General features: G+C 44.2%; 1 protein-coding gene across 2 annotated transcripts in view; it reads left to right on the forward strand.

Annotated features, from left to right (window-relative positions):
* Nucleotides 1–6121: 6121 nt before the first annotated feature.
* BRWD1 (bromodomain and WD repeat domain containing 1) overlaps nt 6122–22575 on the forward strand; it is a 109906-nt gene continuing 93452 nt past the window's right edge. For both annotated transcript variants that reach the window (XM_032865315.1, XM_032865316.1), the window contains exons 1-4: nt 6122–6315; nt 6421–6479; nt 6614–6643; nt 6827–6886. In XM_032865315.1, coding sequence (XP_032721206.1) covers nt 6267–6315; nt 6421–6479; nt 6614–6643; nt 6827–6886 — 198 coding nt within the window. In that variant the 5' untranslated portion in view covers nt 6122–6266. The remainder of the gene's footprint in view (nt 6316–6420; nt 6480–6613; nt 6644–6826; nt 6887–22575) is intronic.

A 22575-nucleotide genomic window follows, 5' to 3' on the forward strand; every position in this document is an offset into this window, starting at 1 on the left:
TTCCCGTCTTTTTAGCTCCGTTTCTGCAGGCCCTGACTTCAGGGCCTTGTCTCCAGGAATGTCGTGAGCCAACAGGTTGCTGTGGGCTCTCCTCAGACTAAACCACCACACCATCCAAGAAGATTTATGAGGGAATGTTGAGAGCATAACCATCTCATATTTGAGGAACTGTCTAGTTATTTTTTTAACTATCCTACAAATATTTAGTGTGTACCTACCACACATCGGGCTTTATTGTAGCTGTAGAGATATATCAGAGAGCAAAACACAACAAATCTCTTGACCTGACTTCATAAAGTGGGAGGAGATGGGCAATAAACAAAAATGACGAGAACATTTTACAGCGGTTGGGTCAAAAGTGCTGCGGAGAAAAAGGAAGCAGGCAGGACAGAAGGGAAGTGGGGGCACAGAGCGAGGGTAAGTTGTACTGTGTTTAGGGTAGTCAGGGAGGGTCTCACTGAAAATGCAACCTCTGAGCCAAGACTTGTGTGAGGCAAGGAACTGAGCTGTGTGGTTTTCTAGGGGAAGAATGTTCCTGGCAGAAAGAACAGCAAGTACAAAGCCCTGAGGCAGTGGTGTGCCTGGAATGTCTGAGGACCATCAGGGTGGCCAGTGCAGCTGGAACAGAGTGAGAAGAGGGAACAATAGGGGATTGAGAGGTCACAGAAGCACAGGACAGGCCAGATGATGGAGGCCTTGTAGGACTTGGGCTTCTCCTGGGTCAGATGGAACCATCAGAGGGTTTTGAGAAAAGAGGACAGAACTGCCCTAAGTTTTAACAGGACCCCTCCAGCTGCCTCTTGAAAATCAGCTGTTCCAGGATAAACAGAGAAGCAGGAAGACACTTAAGAGGTTGTTGTGCTTATATATGTTGTGGGGTGAGTAGTGGTTATATCCTAGATACATTTGGAAGGTGGGTTCATCCGGGCTTACTGATGGATTGTGTGTGTGGTGAAGAGATAATTCGAGGCCATTGGAAAAGAGATTAACAAAGACGACAATGAGTTGGGAAGGGTTTTGTGAAGCAAGGAGTTAGGGATCCAGGTAGATCTCTCCAAGCTAGAGGACAAGATGTACGGAGACAAGGAAGAGATAGGGGAGCAGAGGGAGGGAGAACTGGAGGGCATGCTCTGGACTGTGTTCGAGTGCTGGCATCATCAAGGAGAGCTTGGGTACCTACCAGAGCTCTGGAAGGAAAGAGAGGCATATTCCACTGGGATAACTAAGGAGAGTTGATGCCACGGTTTATGAGGGTATGGACAGAGTTAAAATAAATCCATTAGGGACCTGAAAGCATGCCAGGCCCCCTCTAGCAGCTCCCATCTGACTCAGAAGAGAAGCCCAAGTCCTGAAGGGCAAGGGGGGTCGGCTGTGAAAACTGAGAGAAGATAGCTGTATGGAGACAGGGCTGTCCCACATGAACTGTGGCTTTAGTTCGAGAACCTGCAATCACCACCAACCTGTGGCTTGGCAGGAAAGGCGCTGGGAAAACAGAAGCCACCCTCACCCTCCTCCCACTCTTCCATCTCCTGCTGGGGCCTCTTACGGCAAGTCCCATTAGGAGCCCGAGGACACCGGAGCTCCCAGGCTGGTGCAGTCAGCTTTCCTGCAGATGCCCTGAGGGGAAAAAGCGTGGGAAACCGAGGATCCTACACAGCTTTACAAAGGAAGCCTGGAGTTTGGGTTTAGATGATAGGGAAGGAGACAGGTTGAAAGGAGAATATGTTAAGTTGTACTTAAGGAAGTGTAAAAGTAGTAATAGGAATAATTGGGTAGGGAGTCAAGGAGACCTTTGAGGAGACTCGCTGGTGACTGAGGGAATGGAGAAAAAAATAATTTTTACATAATAGTATGATGTTGAGAGCTGGGCATTGTTCAGAGAGCTTTATAGGCATTCTCTCTGAAATGCTTACAAGGAATTCATGCATTCTTGCTATCTCACATCATTAAATAAAACATGTAAATGGGTTAGTGCTGTGTCTACGATATAGACACATTCCCCAAATGTTATCTGTCGTAGTTAATTCCTATCTGAAAGATGATCAAAACCCAAGGAGGAACGCTGAGCCAGAGAGTTTGCTTAACTTGTAAGTGTCATTCAAAGACAGACATATTCTGATTCCAGCTCCCACGTTCCCAAGGTCTCTCTCATCTAGTCACGCTGTGTTCTCTCCAATGCCCTGAGAAAAGTTTCAAAAGAACTGGTGAGACTTGGACACAGACACGGACCAATGCCGGTGACGTGGGAACATGGAGGGACGGGAGCCAGTGACAGGGAGAGGCAGGCACTGTGGAGGGAAGAGGGAAGGGATAAATGTGGAAGCAATTTGCTGAAGGTGGCAGGGACAAGTAGCATTAGGGGACAGCTGATTGGTTTGGATTGAAAGGGAAGGAAAGGTCCTCAGGGAAAGATGACACTGTAGGAAGTGGAGGAAGAGCTTCAGGAATCCGATGCAAAGTCTGCTGGTGACTGAGGTCTTACCAAAAGCCAGTTACCTTCATTCTTTTTTTTCCCCCCAGAGTCTTCTGGAAACCTATCAAGATATTAACTCTTCTATTTCTAGGGGATTTAGCTCACAGAAGCCCAGAAACCCATGATTACCACATACTGCCTTAGAGAAGGCTTCCAATACAATTTTTGTTGAACGAAATGATGTTTTTGTGTGCACCCGATTTCACTCCCATGTCCTGATTTAGCTTTGTGGTATCGCCCTTCTGTAGGTCCAATGTCATCTACTTTATTATATTCCTCAAAACTCTGCTGCTACTGTGTGTGGATGAACGGGGCTTCCTGGATGAGACGAAATTCAGTTACTGTACATTTGTGCAAACATACTATTAGAATTCGAATTCTGTATACAGTTTTCTTTGCATGGTGTCCGCGGCTCACAGATCTCATTGTTTCAAAGTTGCCCCTAACTCTGGTTTGCTCCCCATTTTCCAGATGTGCTTTTCACACGTTTCACACCTAGGGTTTCCCTAGAGCCAGCCTCAGCTTTTTCAGCTGGGAAGTGAGCATATTAATGGCATCTGACTAAGAATCAGTGATGCTTATCCAGGAGAGGTGTTGGCTGCCAAGGACTAACACATTCTAGTTCTCTTATAGTGGAGATGGTTGACAGCATTACAATGACGTCACCTGCTGTTAAGATCTTCTGGCCCCTGCTTATCTAGCAACTTTTCTAGAATTTGGCTCTCCATATAGCTTGCCCTTGGTGCAACTCAAGTTATTTCCATTTACCCCAAAGCAAACCTTAGTGTTTGCTTTTGGAGTGGTTCTGGTTCATCTGTTGGGGGAACGTATATATGGTTTATGCTTTGGAGACTCCTGGCTGGTCCCCTTCTGTGGCGCTGCCAACAAGAGAGTCTATCTCCTTTTCCAGGTGGCAGAAGTGGGGATCAAATCTGGGTCTCCGTCACTTGGGAGCTGAATGGGGAAGATATTCTGCCTCTTGTCAGAATCTGTTTCTCTTTCAAATCTACAAGCAGTACTTGTCATGGACCTCTGAGTAGGTTGTAACGGGACTAACTAGCTGGGCTTTTGCAAAGGAAAACTGTCCTTACTTCTGATGCCTTGTAATGGTTACCGGGCTGCCCATACTGGAATTGTAGTTTTGGACAATGACCGGTACTTGAGATATAAATTCTTATGTTTTGGAAGCTATCTTCTGCTTTTATGATATTGTGACAAAGTGAAATATGTTAGGCCCCCTAACTGGCTGAGTTGGTGGATCACGGGACTCTTGATCTTGGTGTTCTGAGTTCAAGGCCCACATTGGGTATAGGGATTGCTTAAAGAGAAAATCTTTCAAAAACAAATAAACAAAAAACCCAAACTGAAATCGGCAACTCCTGGGTCAACCTTTGAAAGTTTAAATCTTCCCTTATGTCTTTATCACTGGCTAACTTGGGTATCTTTAGCATCAGATCATAGTGTCCCACAAATACGCACTGTAACTTCAAATAATCAAGTTGTGCCAAGTATGTATCCATTTTAAGAAATGAGCTACAGCCTGTCTGTCCTTAGTTGGTGGCACAACCTTGACCCACTAAGCCCCAAACTTGTGACTTTTGTGACTCTTGTCATTCCACTTCAACCCTATCTTGCTGACTTAACTCCACGTTTCTGATCCTGTCTCTGCGTCTTTGTCCTTATGTCTGTTGGCCTAATGCATCTTCATTTCTTTCCTATTTAAATGGTCATCTAAGTAGTTTTCCTGCTTCTTGATCCTAATACTCTTAAATCAATCCTAAAATTAAAAGTCCCTTCTTTGCTTAGAACCTTTTGATTGCTCCCAATTTTAACTTTTCTTTTAACTTCTTAGTGGGTCCCATCCATACCTCCAAAGTCACCCCAAGTAGTCATACTAGAGTTCCTCAAACTTGAAATGTTACTCATGTCTTGGCCCTTTGTCGTTCAGATGCTTGGAATCACGTTCCAAACAGAAGTTGAGAAGGCTCAAACCTAATGACTCTCTCTCCCATAGGCAGATTGATGTCCTCTCTTTGCCCTGTATTTTGTCATTATCTGCTTACATCTGTTTCTCCTAAAAGACACTTAAGTCTTTTGATGGCAAAGATGTGGCTTATTCTTTCTTTTTTTGTTTCCATCACTTGATAATGTTTGCTGAATTAACAGATTTAAGAACACATTATTGATGCAGTTATCTGAACATGTTTGGGTTGTTCATTCACAGACATACGTAAGAACTTTTTTAAACCTGGTGTAAATAATTATAAGAAACTAGCACTGACGTGGTGCTTATTAATAGACGCTGGGAACACATATTAACCCACAGGGTTGTGAACGCTCATAACCCTACGAAGCAAGCACAAATATGATTTACAGTTTACAGGTGAGGGGAAACTGAGGCTCAGAGGCTAAGTGATCCATCTAATCATGGCACAAGACCCAGGGTCAGTGCCCCCTGAACCTGAGCTGAACCACTGCGTTTAACCTCCACAAGCCGTGGGGGTTATCACACTGAGTAGGAATTAGAACGACAGTGTACACTCCATGGAGAGTAGGGATTTTTGCTTTGCTCACTGCTGTTCTTTTGGGCTCCAAATAGGATGCTCTGGACACGCTGAGCGACGACCCCAGTTAGGCCAGAAGCCAGCACGGCAATTAGGAGAGGGCCAAGTCCTTGTCCACTGCTCCAGCTACGAATCCTAATTACACACGGTTCCCCTCGTGTGTTCCCTCAAGTTTCCTGCTTCTCTTCCTGCGAACGGGCAGCTGCCCTCGGTACTGCCCGCTTCCTCCCATCCCTCTTTCCCATCCGGCTAAGTCATCGCCGGTTCCAGGCTGCTTTCCCCGACTAGCGAAGTTTACATCCTCTGCGAGGTTACTGCATTTTCCTTAACCCTTTCTGCGGCTGGACTGCTGGACTCTCCCAGGCCGGCGGCTCGGTCTTATTTATTCATCCTCCCGTCCGAGGGGACGTCTGCCGTGCCCTCCTAGGCGCGGACGTGTTCGCGGACCCCTGGCCTCCCCACAACCTGTGGCTTCCCCGCATCCGTCCTCCCCTCCCCGGGGACAGCTTCGCCGGCCGACGTTCTCCGCTCTGCGGGTGGTGGATTCTCAGTTTTACGGGTCTCGCGTCCTCCAAGCGACCGATCTTTCGTGGGGGGGGAGGGCAAGCACACCAGCCCCACACGACTGTCCGAGAAACGTCCCTTCCGAAAGCCCGAAGCGGGCGACCCCGCCACACACGCTGCGCGTCCCGGGCCCCCGCGGGGAGCGGCTTCGCTCCGGCCGGGGCCCGGGAACCTGCCCCCACCCCGCCGAGCCCCCCGCAGGCCCCCGCCCCCGCGCGCCGCCCGACCTCCGCCCCGGCGCCCGCCCCGCAGCGAGCCCGGCCGCCGCGCCGCCGCCTCACAATGGCCGGGCGCCGCCTCACCGCGCGCAGGGATCCCGGCCACGCGCGCTCCCCGCCCCCACCCGCCGCCAGCCCGGGCCCGGGCCTTCGCCCACCCTCCACGTTCCCGTCGCCGCGCCCCTGACACTGGGGAGAAAGAGGCGCAGCCAGCCGCTCTGGACGCGGCCCCACCGTCGGTCGGACGGGGTCGCCGGGCGGTCGCTGCGGCGGGGACTACTTTCTCTCCCGCGGAGGGACTACTTCGCGGAGGCATCGGCGTGGCGGCGCGCACGGCATGGCGGCGGCGGCGGCGCGCCAGAGGTAGAGGGACGCCGGCCCGCTCAGGCCTCGGCGCGGCCTATACGCTTCGCTCGCCCGCTCCCGCCCGGTGCCCCGCGCCCGGCCATGGCGGAGCCCTCGCCCGCCCGACGTCCGGTGCCCCTCATCGAGTCGGGTAAGACGTGCCTTCCGCGCCCTCCCCGCGCCGCCCCCGGCCTCGGCCGCGGCCCCCTCCCTGCCGCCGCGCCCGCTCTTGACCCGACTCCCGGTCTTCCCGCAGAGCTGTACTTCCTCATCGCCCGGTACCTATCGGCCGGCCCGTGTCGAAGAGCCGCCCAGGTGAGTGCGGGCCCCGCGGGCGGCGGCGGCCGCGTCCCGGCCCGGCCCCGCCGCCGCCTGGGGTCACGGGTGGAGGGCGCCGGGTGGACCCGGGTGCCCCCCGTCCCCCTAACTGCGCGTCTCGTCGGCTGCAGGTGCTGGTGCAGGAGCTGGAGCAGTACCAGGTCTGTGCTTCGTGGCGCCCGCCGCGCCCGCCCCGCCGCGTCCCCTCGTGCCCCCTCCCTACCCTGCCGGGGCTGCTCGCCCAGCTCCCCACCCCGGCCCACCCCGCCGCCCCCTGCCCGGCCCCCCGCGCCCCCGCCCGGCCCCGCGCGGTGGTCACTGGTGTGCGTCTCGTGCCTTTGCAGTTGCTGCCGAAGAGGTTGGACTGGGAGGGCAACGAGCACAACAGGAGCTACGAGGAATTGGTGAGGTTTTTGACATTTCCATCCCCGTGTTTCCGAGCACTCGCTCCCCGCCCCCTTGTCGGGGCTCCTGCTCTTGGGCCGAAGCGGCCGAGCTGTGTTCGGGGGCGACCCCAGGAGAGCGGGACTCCTCGGCAGGTTTTGTTTTGTTTTGGGGCGGCCGGGTTTGTTTTGGGAGGAACGGCCCGGGCGGGAGGGGGTGCTGGTGGGAGGTGGGGGCGACCCTGCGCCGCGGTTTGCGGTGGGGTGGGTCCCCAGGTGTTGCTGCCTTTGGTGAGTGCCGGGGGGCGCGCGTGCGCGCGGGCGGGGCTCCAGCCACTCAGCGAGCTGCTCTCATCCTTCTGTTTTCGTACCCGACTTGTAACTCGACCTCTGATTGGCCTTCCCTCTTTTGCCCCGCCCAGCTCCTCTAACCACTTGTTCCTTAGGAATAGAATCGTTGGTTTCTGAAAGGTGGAGAAATGTTCCTCTCTTTAGCGTGTTTTTCTTTCCCCTCTGCAGCGTCATAAAAGTCCTGCTGCTGTGACAGTATGCCACTCCTCCAGTACTTTTGCCTCTCTAAACTGTACAATACTTGTTGAGTGCCTTAGAAAACTTACTTTGACGAATTTTTGTGTTTACCTTGCTGTACGAAGCTTAGCGTTGGCCCCAGCTCTGCCGTTTTTCCTTTCGGGGCACCGTTAGCGTAGACTACACTTTCCATCGCCCCTTGTCAACTCTTGAGTTGCTCTCACAGTTCTAGAATTCGGTCTTGTGCACTGGATTGCCCTATGACATAAAACATTCTTTAGGAAAATATTTTTGCCAACTCGTGTGTTAGGAGAAAGGATTTCTTGAGTTGCCAGGCTGTATCTGCATCTCGTATGAGCAAAATAACCCCTACGTGATCTTTTACCGCAGTTCTAATACCTGTAATAGGATTTGGTAGTAGAATATGATCACTGTTCTTGGATTAAACGGAAGGACAAAAAATAAACAAGGGGATTTTTCATCTGTATATGAACGGTTAAGTATTACTGAGAAAGTCTGGAGAAAGGATTCTGTTTCACTCATCAATTTTAATATTTATTGATGTAGTGGTTTTTTGAAGCAAACACTTAAAAGTGAATACTATTTCCAAGAAAGTGAGTTCTAAAAATTCTGCATCATAGCAGAATTGAATTTGTTATTTTGAATACTTAAGTCTAGGAAACGTTTTGAAGAACTGTTTTACACCTTCTGGTGAGAGAAGACAGTGTTATCAGGGAAGCAGAAGAGCATTATTGACAGTGCAGTTGTGCTGTGGAGGAGATAATTATGCAAATTTTGAACTGCCATAACTACTGGAAAACTTTTAAAATAATTACGTTTAATCCTACTTTAAATTCTGCATAAAGTTACCCCAAATCTGCAATACATTGCTGTGGTGTGGCTGTGAGCCAGGTGGTCTCATCACCTGCCTTGTTGAGTATGGTGTGTATCTTCTTTGTCCTTTGCCTTCTTCCCCCGCCTCTACCCTCTCCTAGAACTAAGTGACAGAAGATGAGCTTCTTGTATACAAGAGAGTTATTCTTTTGTGCGAGTATGAGTAGCTTCTAGTTCTCCAAATTAACTCCGCTTTTTTTAAAAAATTAAGCAGTATTTCAGGTATACACAAATAATAACGTAATGAACCCCGTTGCCAATTTGTTACCTTTATTTTGGCTGCTGTTTGAAGTCTTCCTTTTTTTTAATAAATTACCAGTGAAAATCTTCAAACATAGAAAAATTAGAGTAACGAACCATCCACTAGGTACTCCTTATCAGCCTGAGTGATTAGCAAAGAATGTTGCATCTGTTAGCTCCCTCCCTTAGGCTGTATTGTCTGTTTGTTTTTAAAGATTTTATTTATTTATTTGACAGAGATCACAAGCAGGCCAAGAGGCAGGCAGAGAGAGGGGGGAAGCAGGTTCCCCGCTGAGCAGAGAGCCCAATGAGGGGCTTGATCCCATGACTCCGGGATCATGACCTGAGCCGAAGGCAGAGGTTTTAACCGAGTGAGCCGCCCAGGCACCCCAGGCTGTATTGTTTTAAAGCAAATTCCAGACATTCCTTTATTTTATTGGTTATTATGCTGAAGTATTTTAAATCTAGATACTATATTTTTTCTCTCAGTTCTTCCAAGTGTATCTTGTAAAAACTGAACGGCTGTTTCTTAAACCACCACAGTGCCAGTGTCACACTTAAAAACCAAAGAATAATATTAATCTTTGGTGATACATATGTAGGTTTATTTATATATCTAGGCTAAATTTGTTTCTCCTCTTGTTGCTTGGATTTCTTTTTATGTTTAGTTCGAACTGGGCTTCAGTCAGGGTCCATGTGTTGTACTGAAATTATTTTCCATCTCTTTTTTTTTTTTTTAAGATTTTATTTATTTATTTATTTATTTGACAGAGAGATCACAAGTAAGCAGAGAGGCAGGCAGACGGGGGAAGCAGGCTCCCTGCCGAGCGGAGAGCCCGATGCAGGGCTCTATCCCAGGACCCAGAAAACATGACCTGAGCCGAAGGCAGAGGCCCAACCCATTGAGCCACCCAGGCTCCACACCATCACTTTATCTTTAATAATTTTTTCTCCTGTACCATTGATTTTTCTGAAGACACTTGAGTTGGTCAGTCTGTAAAATGTTTCACTTTTGGGGGTTTTGTTTGATAGTTCCCTTGTAGTGTTTGTTTCCTTGTGCTGTTAAATTTATTCTTTTTTTTTTTTTCAGTAGTCTTTATTCTTGGATCAAAGCCATCTGGGGAGCTTTATAAAATCTGGATACTCAGGCCATGTCTCACACCAGTTAAATCAGAATTTTTCTCTTTGGAGTGGACATTGCTAGTTTTTGAAACCTTATAGATGATTCCAGTGTCACTGCTTACAAAGTTACAGTTTATCGTAGACTTGGACCGTGTTCTCACTCCCAACATGTATTTTGGAAGCAAGAGTGTTTTTGATATTTCTTGAAAGAATTGAGACTACTTATCTGCATTAGCAGTTGGGCCTGTGAATTTGTAAAATGTAATCGGGGTGTTCATGATTTATAGGTGGTAAATATGAAAGAGGAAGAAGGAAATGGAACTGTAGAATGGGGCACAGGAGTGAGGAAGGACCTAATTTGTAAAGGAGGAGCATGTTTAAATAAGGCAAATGAGATTGGATAGACTCAGTAATTGAGTAACACGCCATTGTAGGCCACTGTCTTCCTTAACCAGTAAATGAAATAAAAAAATCCTTAGAGCCTATTGTTAGAGAATTTATTGTCATTATGCTTTTTCTTTAAATGTTTAGTAGGCCTTTAAGGAAAAGAATTAAAGTTATTTATATAGAAATACAAAGTTTATTACAGTTGTAAATAGTCATTTTTCTTAAATCTTTCAATCGTTACAAGTTTTATAGATTCAGTAGTATTTCTAGAAACAAGTATATTTTATTTTTTATTGACTTCATTTGCTATAAGAATTCAATCTTAAGGCATTTAACATCACTTAATTGTCTTAATTAAATTTCCTTGAGTATTTCATACTGTACTACAAATATATGATTATTTCAGCCACCACAAGATTGCAAACTTTGTCATATCTAAGTGTAATATTTCTAAAAGTTAACATTTTTTTTTTAAAGATTTTATTTATTTATTTGACGGTGAGAGACACAGTGAGAGCTGTGCAGGGAGCCTGATGTGGGGCTCAGATCCCAGGACCCTGGGATCATGACCTGAGCCAAAGGCGGACGCTTAATGGCTGAGCGATCCAGGCGCCCCTAAAAGTTAACACTTGTAAATATATTTTGAATTCATCATAATAAATTATTCTTTTTACTCTACCAAATATTAAAAATAGTTTAGTCATTACAAAACCACTTACTATATCAGAATAATTTGCACAAATGTATCAATGCATTTTTCTATTTCTTGTGTCTTATTTGTCCGTCTCCCTCAGTTATGAATTAACTGCCCAAACCAAGGGGGAGAGCAGTATTACGGTTGTGAGCTCCCTACTGCATTAAGGAATCCAGTTATGGTAGATTATAAACCAAGACTTAGAATTTAGGTGCACTGTTAGACTTACTTGAGGGTTTAGTTGAGCCTTTTTTGTAGCAGGGCTACTTATTTACCCATTTCAAGCAAAAACAACTTTGTATTGGATAATTGTATTGCAACTGACTCCACTGTTTTAATTGTAGGATGCTGACACAGCTAATCTCTTTCTGTCTGAATTCTGCATTTCCCTTGTAGTTGACTATAGAGATCTATTATTGTTCTATAGGCATTTCCTTGGTAATTTGGGACCCCTTAATGATCATGGCAGTATGATGACAAGTTACAGTCCAGCAATATAGTGGTATAGAAATTTGAAACTTGGATTTTTGTGCCAGGTATCTGGGCTGTAATCCTGATTTGTGCTGCTTTCTAGATGTTCTAATCTCTACCTGAGTTTCTTTCTTTCTTTTTTTTTTAAATTTATTTATTTGTTTGACAGAGACAGCAAGGGAGGGAACACAAGCCGGGGGAGTGGGGGAGAGAGAAGCAGGCCTCCTGCCAAGCAGGGAGCCCGATGTGTGGGGCTCGATCCCAGGACCCTGGGATCCTGAGCCGAGCCAAAGGCAGACGCTTAACGCCTCAGCCACCCAGGTGCCCCATCTACGTGAGTTTCTTGATCTTTGTAACAAAGATAACAGTAATTTATTTTTTCAGATTTTATTTACTTCTTTGATAGAGATACAGAGCCTGAGCAGGGGGAGAGGGAGGAGCAGACTCCCCAGTGACCTGGGAGCCCAACGCCGGGCTTGATCCCAGGGCCAGGAGCTCATGACCTGATCTGAAGGTAGATGTTTAACCAACTGGGCCACCCAGGCGCCCCAGAGATAATAGTAATTTTATCAAAGCATTGTTGTAAACATGGGAAAAAAATGGCTTACAGTGCCTGGCACACAGTAGTGATCACTTACAAGTAGCAACATCGGTAGGATGAAAAGTCCTAATTGGGTAGACTTCCCCTTTGCTTCATTTACATTTGTAGGGTCTAAATGAGGTAACAAAATATGGTCTCTGTTGGCTCTTAGGTCTGAATGAATGATACCTGGTATTTACACATTAATGGATGAACACATTGTGGGATGGGGAACTCTAGTGGTACCCTCTACCTAGGTGCTGTATAATGATAGTGGTATTGTTACCTATGAGTCACTTAGCCTTGACTGTGCTATTTTATATACGTAAGCTCTCCATGAAGCATAGGCCTTGAATTCAGTATCCTGACATCAAGAGCATGCTCTACCGAGAGCTTGCCAGGCACCCCAGCTGTATTGCTTTGAAAGAGGATAGTTATTAATTACTTTGTTTTCAGAGGCTCTCCTAATCGTAACAGTTATTTGCATGGGACAAAAGTCATGTGAATTTTTTTCCTTTCACATTGTCTAATTTTTTGCAGATTTTTGCCATTTGGCAAATTAACTTCAGTTTTAGGTTCATAGCAAAGTTGAGCAGATGATAGAGATTTCCCATCTCCTTTTGTCCCCTCTAAGTGCACAGCCTCCTTCGTTTTCCGCATCCCCCAGAATGGTACATCTGCTGCGGTGGATGAACCTGTTTTGATCCACCATAATCACCCAAGTCCATAGTTTAGAGTTCTCTTACATTTACAGTGCGTACTCTTGGTGTTGTGAGTTTTGTGGGTTTAGACAAATGACACATACCCACTAATGCAGTATCATAGAGACACTGCCCTAAAACGCCTGTGCTCTGCCTGCTTGTCCTTTCCTCCCTCCTAGCCACTGATCTTTTTACTGTTTCCATAGTTTTGCCTTTTCCGGAATTTGACCTTTTTTTAAAAATTAGGAAATGTTCTCTCATAACTTCTCACCTCAAAGTCTGACATGGCCTTAGTACAGCCAGCCCTGTTTTCTCCCTGTAACTGATGGCATAGTGCATTTTTTCTGTCCTTTTACTTGTAGTAAAGCAAATATTTTTCCATGTTCTCATTTTCTAAGTATGTCTCCTGTAAACAGCATATAGTTTTATTAGTCAGTCTCCTACTTGGAGTCTTTAAGTAATAAAAATACTTAAAATTGTGTTAAGTCTACCAAGTATTTTTTATATATGTTCCCATCTCTTTATTTTTCTTCTATTTTGGATTAATTTTTATACTTTTCTTTCTTTTTAGGTATTATATCCTTTTATTATTATTTTAGTGGTTGCCTTGGAAGTTACAATAATTGTTGACCATTTATGTTAGTTACTTTACCACTTCCCAAATAAATGAAATTAAAACTTAATTCTTACTCTCCTGTCCTTTGGGATATTATCATATTTTACTTTTACATATGTTATAAATTTTTCCAGATGTTACTGCTGTTGTTTTAAAGTGAATACTTGGGGCGCCTGGGTTGCTCAGTTGTTAAATGTCTGCCTTTGGCTCAGGTTAGAGTCCCAGGGTCCTGGGATTGAGCCCCACATTGGTCTCCCTGCTTGGCGGGAGGCCTGCTTCTCCCACTCCGCCTGCTTGTGTTCCCGGTCTCACTGTGTCTCTCTGTGTCAAATAAATAAATAAAATCTTAAAAAAGAAAATAAGGTGAATACTCATTTGTTTACCCACTGTCTACCTTTTTTTGGTATTTTTAGTTCCTTCCTATCTTCCCATGTATCTTATCTGTGATTATTTTTCTTCAGTCTGGACAACTTACTCCGTTATTTCTTTTAATGAGGTTTTGTTGGCAATGGCTTTGGTTTTCCTTTTTCTTGTTTATTTTCTTTTTTGGTTTGAAACATTTTTGTGTTGTCTTTGTTTTTAGAAGTTGTTTTAAAGGTGAAATTCTGGTTGATGCTTTTTTCTTTTTTCCCCTTCCCTTTCAGTACATTAATATTGAAAAATTGGCAGTCTTACTGTTTCTCCTTTCAGTATGATGCTCTTTTTCTGACGGCTTTTTAAGATTTTCATTTTGTTTTTGATGTTCAGCAGTTTTACTGTGATGTGTTATAGTTGTTAGCTATTCCTGCACGACAGGTTACCCCAAAACTTAGTGGTTCAAACAGTGCAGGTTTATTATTATTCCAGAGTTTCTGTAAACTAGAAGTTCAGGAGTAGCTGAGCTGATAGCAAGGTTGCAGTCCAGGTGTTGGCCAGGTCTGAGGCTTCAGCTGAAGACTTGACTTAGAAGGGTCTGTTTGCAGTGTTATCCGGTTTTTGGCTAGATTTAGTTCTCAGGTTGTGGGACTGAGGAGTCTCGGTTCTAGTTGTCTGTTGGCTGCCCTAAGTTCCTTGCCACTTGTCTATCCAACAACGCAGCTGGCATCATCAAGAGCTGAAAGCTCACTAGGGAATAATAGTCTGCTAGTAAGACAGAAATCACAGTCTTTTGTAATCTAATAATGGACATGGTATCCCCTCAGTGTTGAGTGTATTCTGTTGGTTAGAAGTAACTTACTCAAGGGGAGGGGATTGGGGATTTCACCAGGTTGTCCGTAACCAGTATTTGGGGATCATTGGAGGCTACATCAGAAGTTGCCTAGTACGTGCACCTAAATGAATAGATTTCTTTGCATTTATTCTGCTTGAGGTTGTTCAAGCCTCTTGAATCTGTGGGATATCAAATTGTCTAATGTGTAATTAAAATCCTAAATGGAAAGAATGGAAGAATGGGACAGAAGAAATATTTTGAGAGATAACGGCTGAGCATTTTCAACTTCTGGGCCTTCTCTGGGTCCACTGTTGACTACTGCCTCTCTTGATCATGGGTCGTGTTTGGCTTCATGTATCCCATCATCTTTTGAAGTATGCTGGGCCATTTTGTATTAGAGAGTAGAGGCTGAGGTAATACAGTTAGCCCCAGTAAAGGATGCACCCTTTTTCTCTCACGTTCTTAATGTGAGGAGCTGGGTGCATCTGATTTGTGTCCTGTCTGGAGTCTCCGTTCTGTTGAGCCGTAGTTGGTTCGCTTCCGCCCTAGCTTCATGTAGCTTAAGGACTGGATCAGGACTTTACCTTCCAGCAGAGTTTGGGGTTTGGGCCCTGGTGAGATTCCTTAGCGAGCGAGTGAGCCCTCTAGCTCTTTTTTTAAGTAGGCTTCGCATTCAGCACGGAGCTCAGCACAGGGTTGGAACTCCCCGGAGAAGCCTATATTTTACAGCCTGGCTGCCAGCTTCCCCAAACCTTGAAAGAGCTTGCTCTGTTTTCTAGCCCAGTTGCCAGCTTTTTGGTTGCCGAGATCTCTTTGCTTTCCATTTGGGCCCTTGGCTTTCTACTCTGTTTTCCTACCCCGAGCCTTCAGAGGGCCTCTGGAGTGCCCTTGTAGTGGACTGGGTCTTCCCCAGCTGCTCTGCATCCCGTTTTGGGGCCTGTGCAGTTGGTGAAGGCCCGTGGGGAGAATTGGGGTGGTGTCGACACTCCCTGACTTAGGGCCATCGGCATTCTCATCAGGCAACGGACATGCCAGCCCACAGGTGACTGTGAAGTGTAAAAGCTTGGCAGGTTTTTCCTTGTTCTCATCTGTGGTCAGTTTTTCCTGCCTCCCTGCTAGGGGTGAAAGCAGCTGTGAATCTTTCTGGTCACAGAAGGGCTCACCAGTTTCTGGGGTGTAGTTGATGTCGACTTGTTTTCTCAGGTCTGTGATGGGTTTAAAAATTATTTGCAAGCTAGACCAACCTGTTCTCATTGTTAAAGTGAGAGCGCTAGCCTCATGTACTCTCTCCTTTTAGTAGTTGAAATAAATGACTACTTTCAGCTTAACAGAATTACGTGGGACATGTAACAACTGTCTGCAGTCCTCTGTGGGTACACTTCACCTGTGCTTCCTGGCACATAGTCGGCGCTCTCTGTTCATTGAAAGAATTAATGTGGGTGGCTTCATGCTTAGTATGTTTTCCTGCTGAGAACCAGTCATCACCAATTTGGTTATTAAATGATTTTTTTCTATGATCTTTGATTTCTTAAAATCTCTCTGAGTCGTGTGCTTCATTTGTAGGTCAGAGCAGCGTTCAGCACTGGAATGGCTGTGAGATACATGAAAGTTGTACATCCCCTCTCCCCTTTTTTAAAGTTCCTTAGGCCATTTCATTAGGAAGGTACAAAGTAGAATCTTTCAGTGATATTGACACTCTTTCCGTTATTATGTAGTAATGTGAAAGTGACATTTTGAACACAAAACTTTTGTGTTACAGTTAGGTAATAACCATAGTGGCACAGGATGAATTCCGAGTGTAGTATTTAGGATTGGACGGAGACTCTGCTTGTTACTGTAATGGGGTAGGTGAATGAGATCTGGATGGGAGGCTCTTAACTATTAGAAGAGGGACGCCTGGGTGGCTCAGTTGGTTAAGCAGCTGCCTTCGGCTCAGGTCATGATCCCAGCGTCCTGGGATCGAGTCCCACATCGGGCTCCTTGCTCGGCGGGGAGCCTGCTTCTCCCTCTGCCTCTGTCTGCCTGTGCTCGCTCGCTCTCCCTCTGTCGCTGAAAAATAAATAAAATCTTTAAAAAAAAAAAAATTTAAACTATTAGAAGAAATTCTCTGTGTTGATTTTAATCAGTTTGCATGTATTTGGCTTTAAAAACTTCTAGGGGCCACTTTGGCTCTAAACCCCTTCAGACATTCCTTGATTATCTTATTGCTTGGCATTTTTATTAGGATGCGGTAGAGCCGATTGCAGGGATCCAGAGATGCTGGAGAGTTGTGAACTAGACAGCCAGGGTTATTTTTAGCTTTGCCATTTCTTAGATCTTTGCTTCTGGGCAAGTTATTTAATGCCCGTGCCTACGTTTTCTCATCTGTAAAATGCAGATGAGTAGTTTGGGGATATAGGAAGTTAGTCTGTGTGTGAAGTACTTAGAACAGTGTCAGGTAGAAATCACCATGTACATGTTAGCTATTATCATTAAGGTAGTGAAGAATTAAATTAGTCAAAACCTTAAAAGACTTAGACGTGTACCTTGTACATTGTAAGTGTGCAGTTTTGTTTTTCTTTTTTAAGATTTTATTTATTTATTTGACAGAGAGACGTAGCGAAGAGCAAGAGAGGGAACGCAAGCAGGGGGAGTGGGAGAGGGAGAAGCAGGCTTCCCACCGAGCAAGGAGCCCCAATTCGGGGCTTGATCCCAGGACTCTGGGATCATGACCTGAGCCCAGCCGCTTAATGGCTGAGCCACCCACACGCCCCTCCACCCCCGTAAGTGTGCAGTATTACCTATTCTTTTTGCGAATGTGGAATCTGAAGTTCTAGAAAGTACCTTGTCTAGGGTCGCATAACTAGTTAGGTGGAGCTAGCTTGTACTTTTAACCACATTGCCTGAGGGTCAGGAAGAGTCTACTACCCCCTTACTCAAGTACTGGCTAGTTAAACTACCATTTGTATATTTCAGGCTGGATTCCACATTGAGAAACTTGTTGGAGAAAGACCTTGTGGTAGAGCCCCAATGTAAAGCCTACATTTTGCCGATACTAAATTTTGCCCATATTTATATGTAAAATGTTTGAGGATCTTGGTGTTGGTAGTGGTCTTTATTGGGGCGGGGGTATCTGAAAATCGATGTAATTTGTTCATTAGTCTTTTCTATGTAATCTGACCAAAAGTGTCCTAATATTAAATAAAAATTGCTTTTTATTGTAGGATATTTAGAAAACGCAAAAAGCAAAGAAAAATAGAAAAATCATGAAAACTAGAGGTGATCATTTTTCTTCATGCATATACTCTAACAAAAATAGGGTCTTTTTTTTTTTTTTTTTTTTTTTTTTTTGAGAGCAAGAGGTGGGGTGGGGCAGAAGGAGAGGGAGAAGCAGGCTCCTTCCTTACCGAGCAGGGAGCCGGGCCTTATGGGCTATAGGGGATGCTCCATCCTGGGACCTGGCATCATGACTTGAGCCTCAGGCAGATGCTTTACCTACTCAGCCATCCCGGCGTCCCCCAAAATAGGATCTTTAAAAAGATAATATTTTGAGAATTCCTTTCCATTTCTCTAGATAATTTTATCCAACCTTTTGTTTGTTGGGCATTTGGTTGGTTTCTAGGTTTTTTTCTGTTAGTGATTCTATGCATACCAAAGTAAGATCTGTGCATTTATTTACATCTTCGATAATTGTCACTTGTCATAAATCTCTAGAAACTTAACCGTTGAGTAAATTTTTTTTTTAAAGTTTGTTTATTTATTTATATATAAATATGAGTTCTACACCCACGGTGGGGCACGAACTCATGACTGGGAGACCTAGAGTCCCAAGCTCTTCTGACTGAGCCAGCCAGGCGTCCCTCAGTAGTTAATGTTTGAGTCATTTTTTACCAAGTACTACTCAAGAGTTGAGGTTCACTGTATAATTTCATTTACTTTTAGCAATCCTGTTATCTTGTCTGTATTGTGAATTCTTTTTTGAGGTGAAACTGGAAGGGATAAGTAACTTCAGTGAGGTAGTATTCGTAAGGGGTAGATCCAGCAGCAAGCCCACTTTGTGTGATAGTCATTCAGGAATGTAGGATGCATTTATTCAGTAAATGAAAGCCTATTGTATTCAAGGTTCCAGGGAGACCAGTGTGGATGAGATGGACAAAGCTCCTGGTTTCCTGGGGCTTTACACTCTAGGGGTAACTAGAAGTAGCAGGCAAGTTACTGTAATACAAATTCACGTAGGTGAAAGGGATTGGGAAGGGTGGTGGGGAGGGACAGCTTTTGTCCATGGGGTGACATATGGCTTGAAGGATAAAGAAGGAAGTGAAGCCATGAGAGGATCAGAGGAAAGAGTGGTTGCCATCAGTCTTAAAACCTGCATAGCTCTTTGCCACATCTACTGCGAGAATGAAGACCATTGTCAGCAATCAGACTGTCGACATTTCAGAAGATGTCAACATCACTCTAAATGACATGGTGTTACTATGAAGGGCCCCAGGGGAACCCTGAGAAGAGAGTTCAGTCACATCGATATAAAACTCAGTCTCCTTGGAAGAAAAAAAGGCTCCGAGTTGACTGCTGGTGGGAATGAGAGCAGAGCTGTCCGCTGTCCTTGCTGTCTGTAGTTCCGCACACGAGGTGATCAAGGGCATTATTACACTGCGCTTCCTTTACAAGATGACGTCTGTGTATGCTCCCTTCCCTGGCAGGCAGCGTTGTTATCAGAAGAACAGTTCTCTTGTGGAAATCTGAAGTTTCTTGAGTGAAAAATACACTCATCTGTGGGTTTGGATATGACCAGGTGTTGCTTGTTCTGTATTTCAAGCCAAGGAAGATGAGTTAATTCTTGAAGGAAAGGACATTGACCTTGTGTCAAACTCAGTTGCTTTGATTCAGCAAGTGATTGAGCAAGTCACCGCCTGTAAAAACAAGGATATCAGAACATTTTGGGATGGTATCTGTGTTTCTGAAAAAGGAACAGTTGAGCAGGCTGATGAATAAGATTTAAGTTGTCTAGCTACAGAAACAGAAGATACCAGATGATTTTTCAGCCTCATTCATGATATTTTAAAGATGTAACGATGTAGTAAAAGTGCTGATACGGGGCTTTTTCTTAAACCAGTAATCCTTCCTTCCTAACTTTGGTAATTAAACCATTGTAGAAGTAAAAAAAACAAGATAAAATCCTTCATAAGGATAGTGACCCAGCAGTTAACATGCTTAAGACGTTTTTTTAGGAAGTTTGTTCTGCAGCTGTTGATAATTTATCTTTTCTGAAATGCCTTTTTATATCTTACCTGCTTTCCTACTTCTGTCTTACCATTTTGTAAGAATTCTTCATCTCTCTAGGTTCCTTTAGTCAGCCATGTGTTGTAGGTCTGTGTCCCAGCTTGCAGGCTGCTTTTAGTTTTGTTGGGAGCTTTCTTTGGAACCTTTTTTTTTTTTTTTTTTTTTAAACAGAGGTTTAAGAGTTTTTACTTTGGTAGCCGTGTTAATCTCTATTTTGTCTTTAGGGTTGTCCTTAAAGCATTTCTGCACCCAAAGATTAATATTATAAAAGATGGTATTATGTATCTATTCATTGTTATTTTTTCTAGTCCATTTGTAGTTCCTTTGTAATGCCTTCATGTTCAGTTGATTTGAGCATATGGTTGGTGTGAGGTATGAATTTAGCTTCTTCCAAACTGTCAGTTTGCAAATACCATTTGAGTCTTCTGTCCTTTCTCTACAGGGACTGTGGTCATCATTACGCACTATATTCTTGCTGACTTTTTTTTTTTTTTTAGGTTTTATTTATTTGTTTGACAGAGATCACACGCGCAGCGTGCGCACATGTTGGGGAGCAGTAGCAGAGGGAGAGGGAAAAATAGGCTCCCCGCTGAGCAAGGAGCCTGATGTGGGGCTCAATCCCAGAACCCTGGGATCATGTCCTGAGCCGAAGGCAGATGCTTAACCGTCTAAACCACCCAAGCGCCCTTTGCTGACTTTCATCTAGACTTTCTTCTCCATTCTTGTGACATTGTATACTATGTTAGTGATCAGATTTATGATATATTTCTTATTAAAATGGTTTATCAAATTCCCTTTGCTCAGGATTTTAGCTCGAAAAGAAGATGATCCTTAAATACACAGTGTTCTGCTTTCAGCCAGTTAGGAAGGAATTGGTTCTGAACTCTAACTTGGACCAGTAGTTGTGCAGCTCTGGATCCTTTCTGGCTTGTTACTCATTTGGGGACTAAGATTTCTATTCTGAATAGAGCCTTAACTGTATTAAGAATTGTTTCCTACACTGCAGGATTCTGCAGCCGAACCTAGAATGGCATGAAGTGCAGGGCTTTTATTTGACTCTGTAAGCTCGTTTTGTTTGTGTTGAGTTTCATGAATTTGGTTTCAAGACATAGCTAAGATGAATAGGTTTTATTTCTGTTGGTCTTTTGGAATATGGCAGACTTCTTGATGACGTGATAAACTAAGTCTGGCTAGAAGATACTAATACTGAAAACTCTGATCTTTGTTCATGTGGCTGAAATTGTTACTTGACTGGCACATCACTAGTTCATATCTTCTGTAGTCTGTAGCGTGTTTAAAACTCCAACATTTTGAAATGTCCTGCCTCTTCTGCTTTAATACATCTTGTGAAATAAGAAAAAAAGAGGGTTGACTTTTTAGGGCATATTCATCTCTTCATTAAGTTCCGTGTCGAACCCAGACTTTGATTAGTCTTCACACAGGTTCATTTTAATTAGGTTTTGCTTAGAAAATTCATTTATTTTCATATGTTACGACAGAATAATCTCAAGTTCAGTGGTGTCTTTTCAGAAGTCAGCTGATTTATGGATAAAGCCCCTGATTAGTTTGCCTTTTGTATTTTATTCCTTTCAGATGATCTTACTTGCTATTGTGATGGTCAGTCAGAGCTCCCTATCAAGAATATTGGAAATCTTAGATATTCTTCTTATGAATAATTTGTAATTTGGAAAAGCTTTTATAGGCTAGAAATAGGGCTTACGGTTTTGCTAAGTAAGGGAAGAAGAAAATGATATTAGTAGGTTACACAGAAATACTAACTAAGGATATGTCTTCGTGTTTAGTATTGGCTGAAACATGAATAGCATTTTCCAGGTAAGCCTCACTTTATGGGATGGCTGGTGGATGACTCATCCTCAGATTTTCAGGTTGGTGGGCAGCGCTGGTAGGTTTGTTGTGTTTGCGTCGCACATGATAGAAGGCTTATGGGATGTTTTCCTTGCTTATTAGAAGCAGTGGCCTAAATATTAAGGTTATAATAAGATCTTATAAGTCTGTAGGGGAATTGATACAATGATTTAATGGTGTCATTAAGGCCTTAGTCTCTATCTTTTTGATTGGGCACATTGATGTTTTGTTTTTTTTCTCCTCAAACTTTTACGGTTGCTGTCATATCCTAGAAATGATGGGAGGAAAGGGCTCTTTTATTAGGAGAAGAGACTTTCTGGGGCAGGGGTTGCTATCCTAGAAATGCTGGGAGGGAAGGGTTTTTTTTTATTAGGGAGGAGAATTTTTCAGGAACATTCCCTTGCCCCAGAAAGTTTCTTCTCCTTTTCTTTGGGCAGGAATACATCACATGGCCTCCTGGTTATAAAAGAGCATCCTTTCCAAGTGGGGGAGATAGTGGCTATAGGGTGAGCAAAGCTGGTCTCCAGGAAGCTAAAACTGGATGTCTTTTCTGAATTAAAATCAGTGCTTTTGAGTGAAGGATCTTCGTGCCAACACTAGACCATTTCTCTGCCCATGTCCTTTTGTATAAACTAAGGGTTAAGCTCTTTTGCCCTCTTACATCTATAGCAATATTTATCTTGCCATTGACTAAACTTGCATTTCTTTATAAAGCTTAGAAAAGAGGCCAAGAACTTCTGTGGCATCAGAGGCTGAGGAGAATTACTTATGGAAGGCATCCATTTTTTATTCTGTATCAAAGACTCTGTTGTCAAGTCTTGTTTCATTGTGGTACTGTGTGCCCATTATATAGGATTTCTGATGTGATGTGGTAGTTCACTTATGTTTTTCCTTGTAAGGTTTCTAGATGTAGTTTAATGGAGGGAAAGCTAAAGGCTAGATTATGTACCTATTAAAGATACTAAACATTCATTCTAGACCTGATTATGGTATCCCAAACTTAACAGTAAAAGCTACTTCTCCCATAACTTTCCAATTCAACCTGTTATCTAGACTCTGCTTCTATGTTATAGCTGCTGCCCTGGGCTTGAAGAGGCTCGTGCTCATAGTTTTATTTGGTGATAGTGACAGTAACACAGTGGTCCTAGGATTATGGCTTA

The sequence above is a fragment of the Lontra canadensis genome, unplaced genomic scaffold (assembly GCF_010015895.1).
Source record: "Lontra canadensis isolate GAN:19392208 unplaced genomic scaffold, GSC_riverotter_1.0 scaffold29, whole genome shotgun sequence".
In the NCBI taxonomy this organism is placed as follows: Eukaryota; Metazoa; Chordata; class Mammalia; order Carnivora; family Mustelidae; genus Lontra; species Lontra canadensis.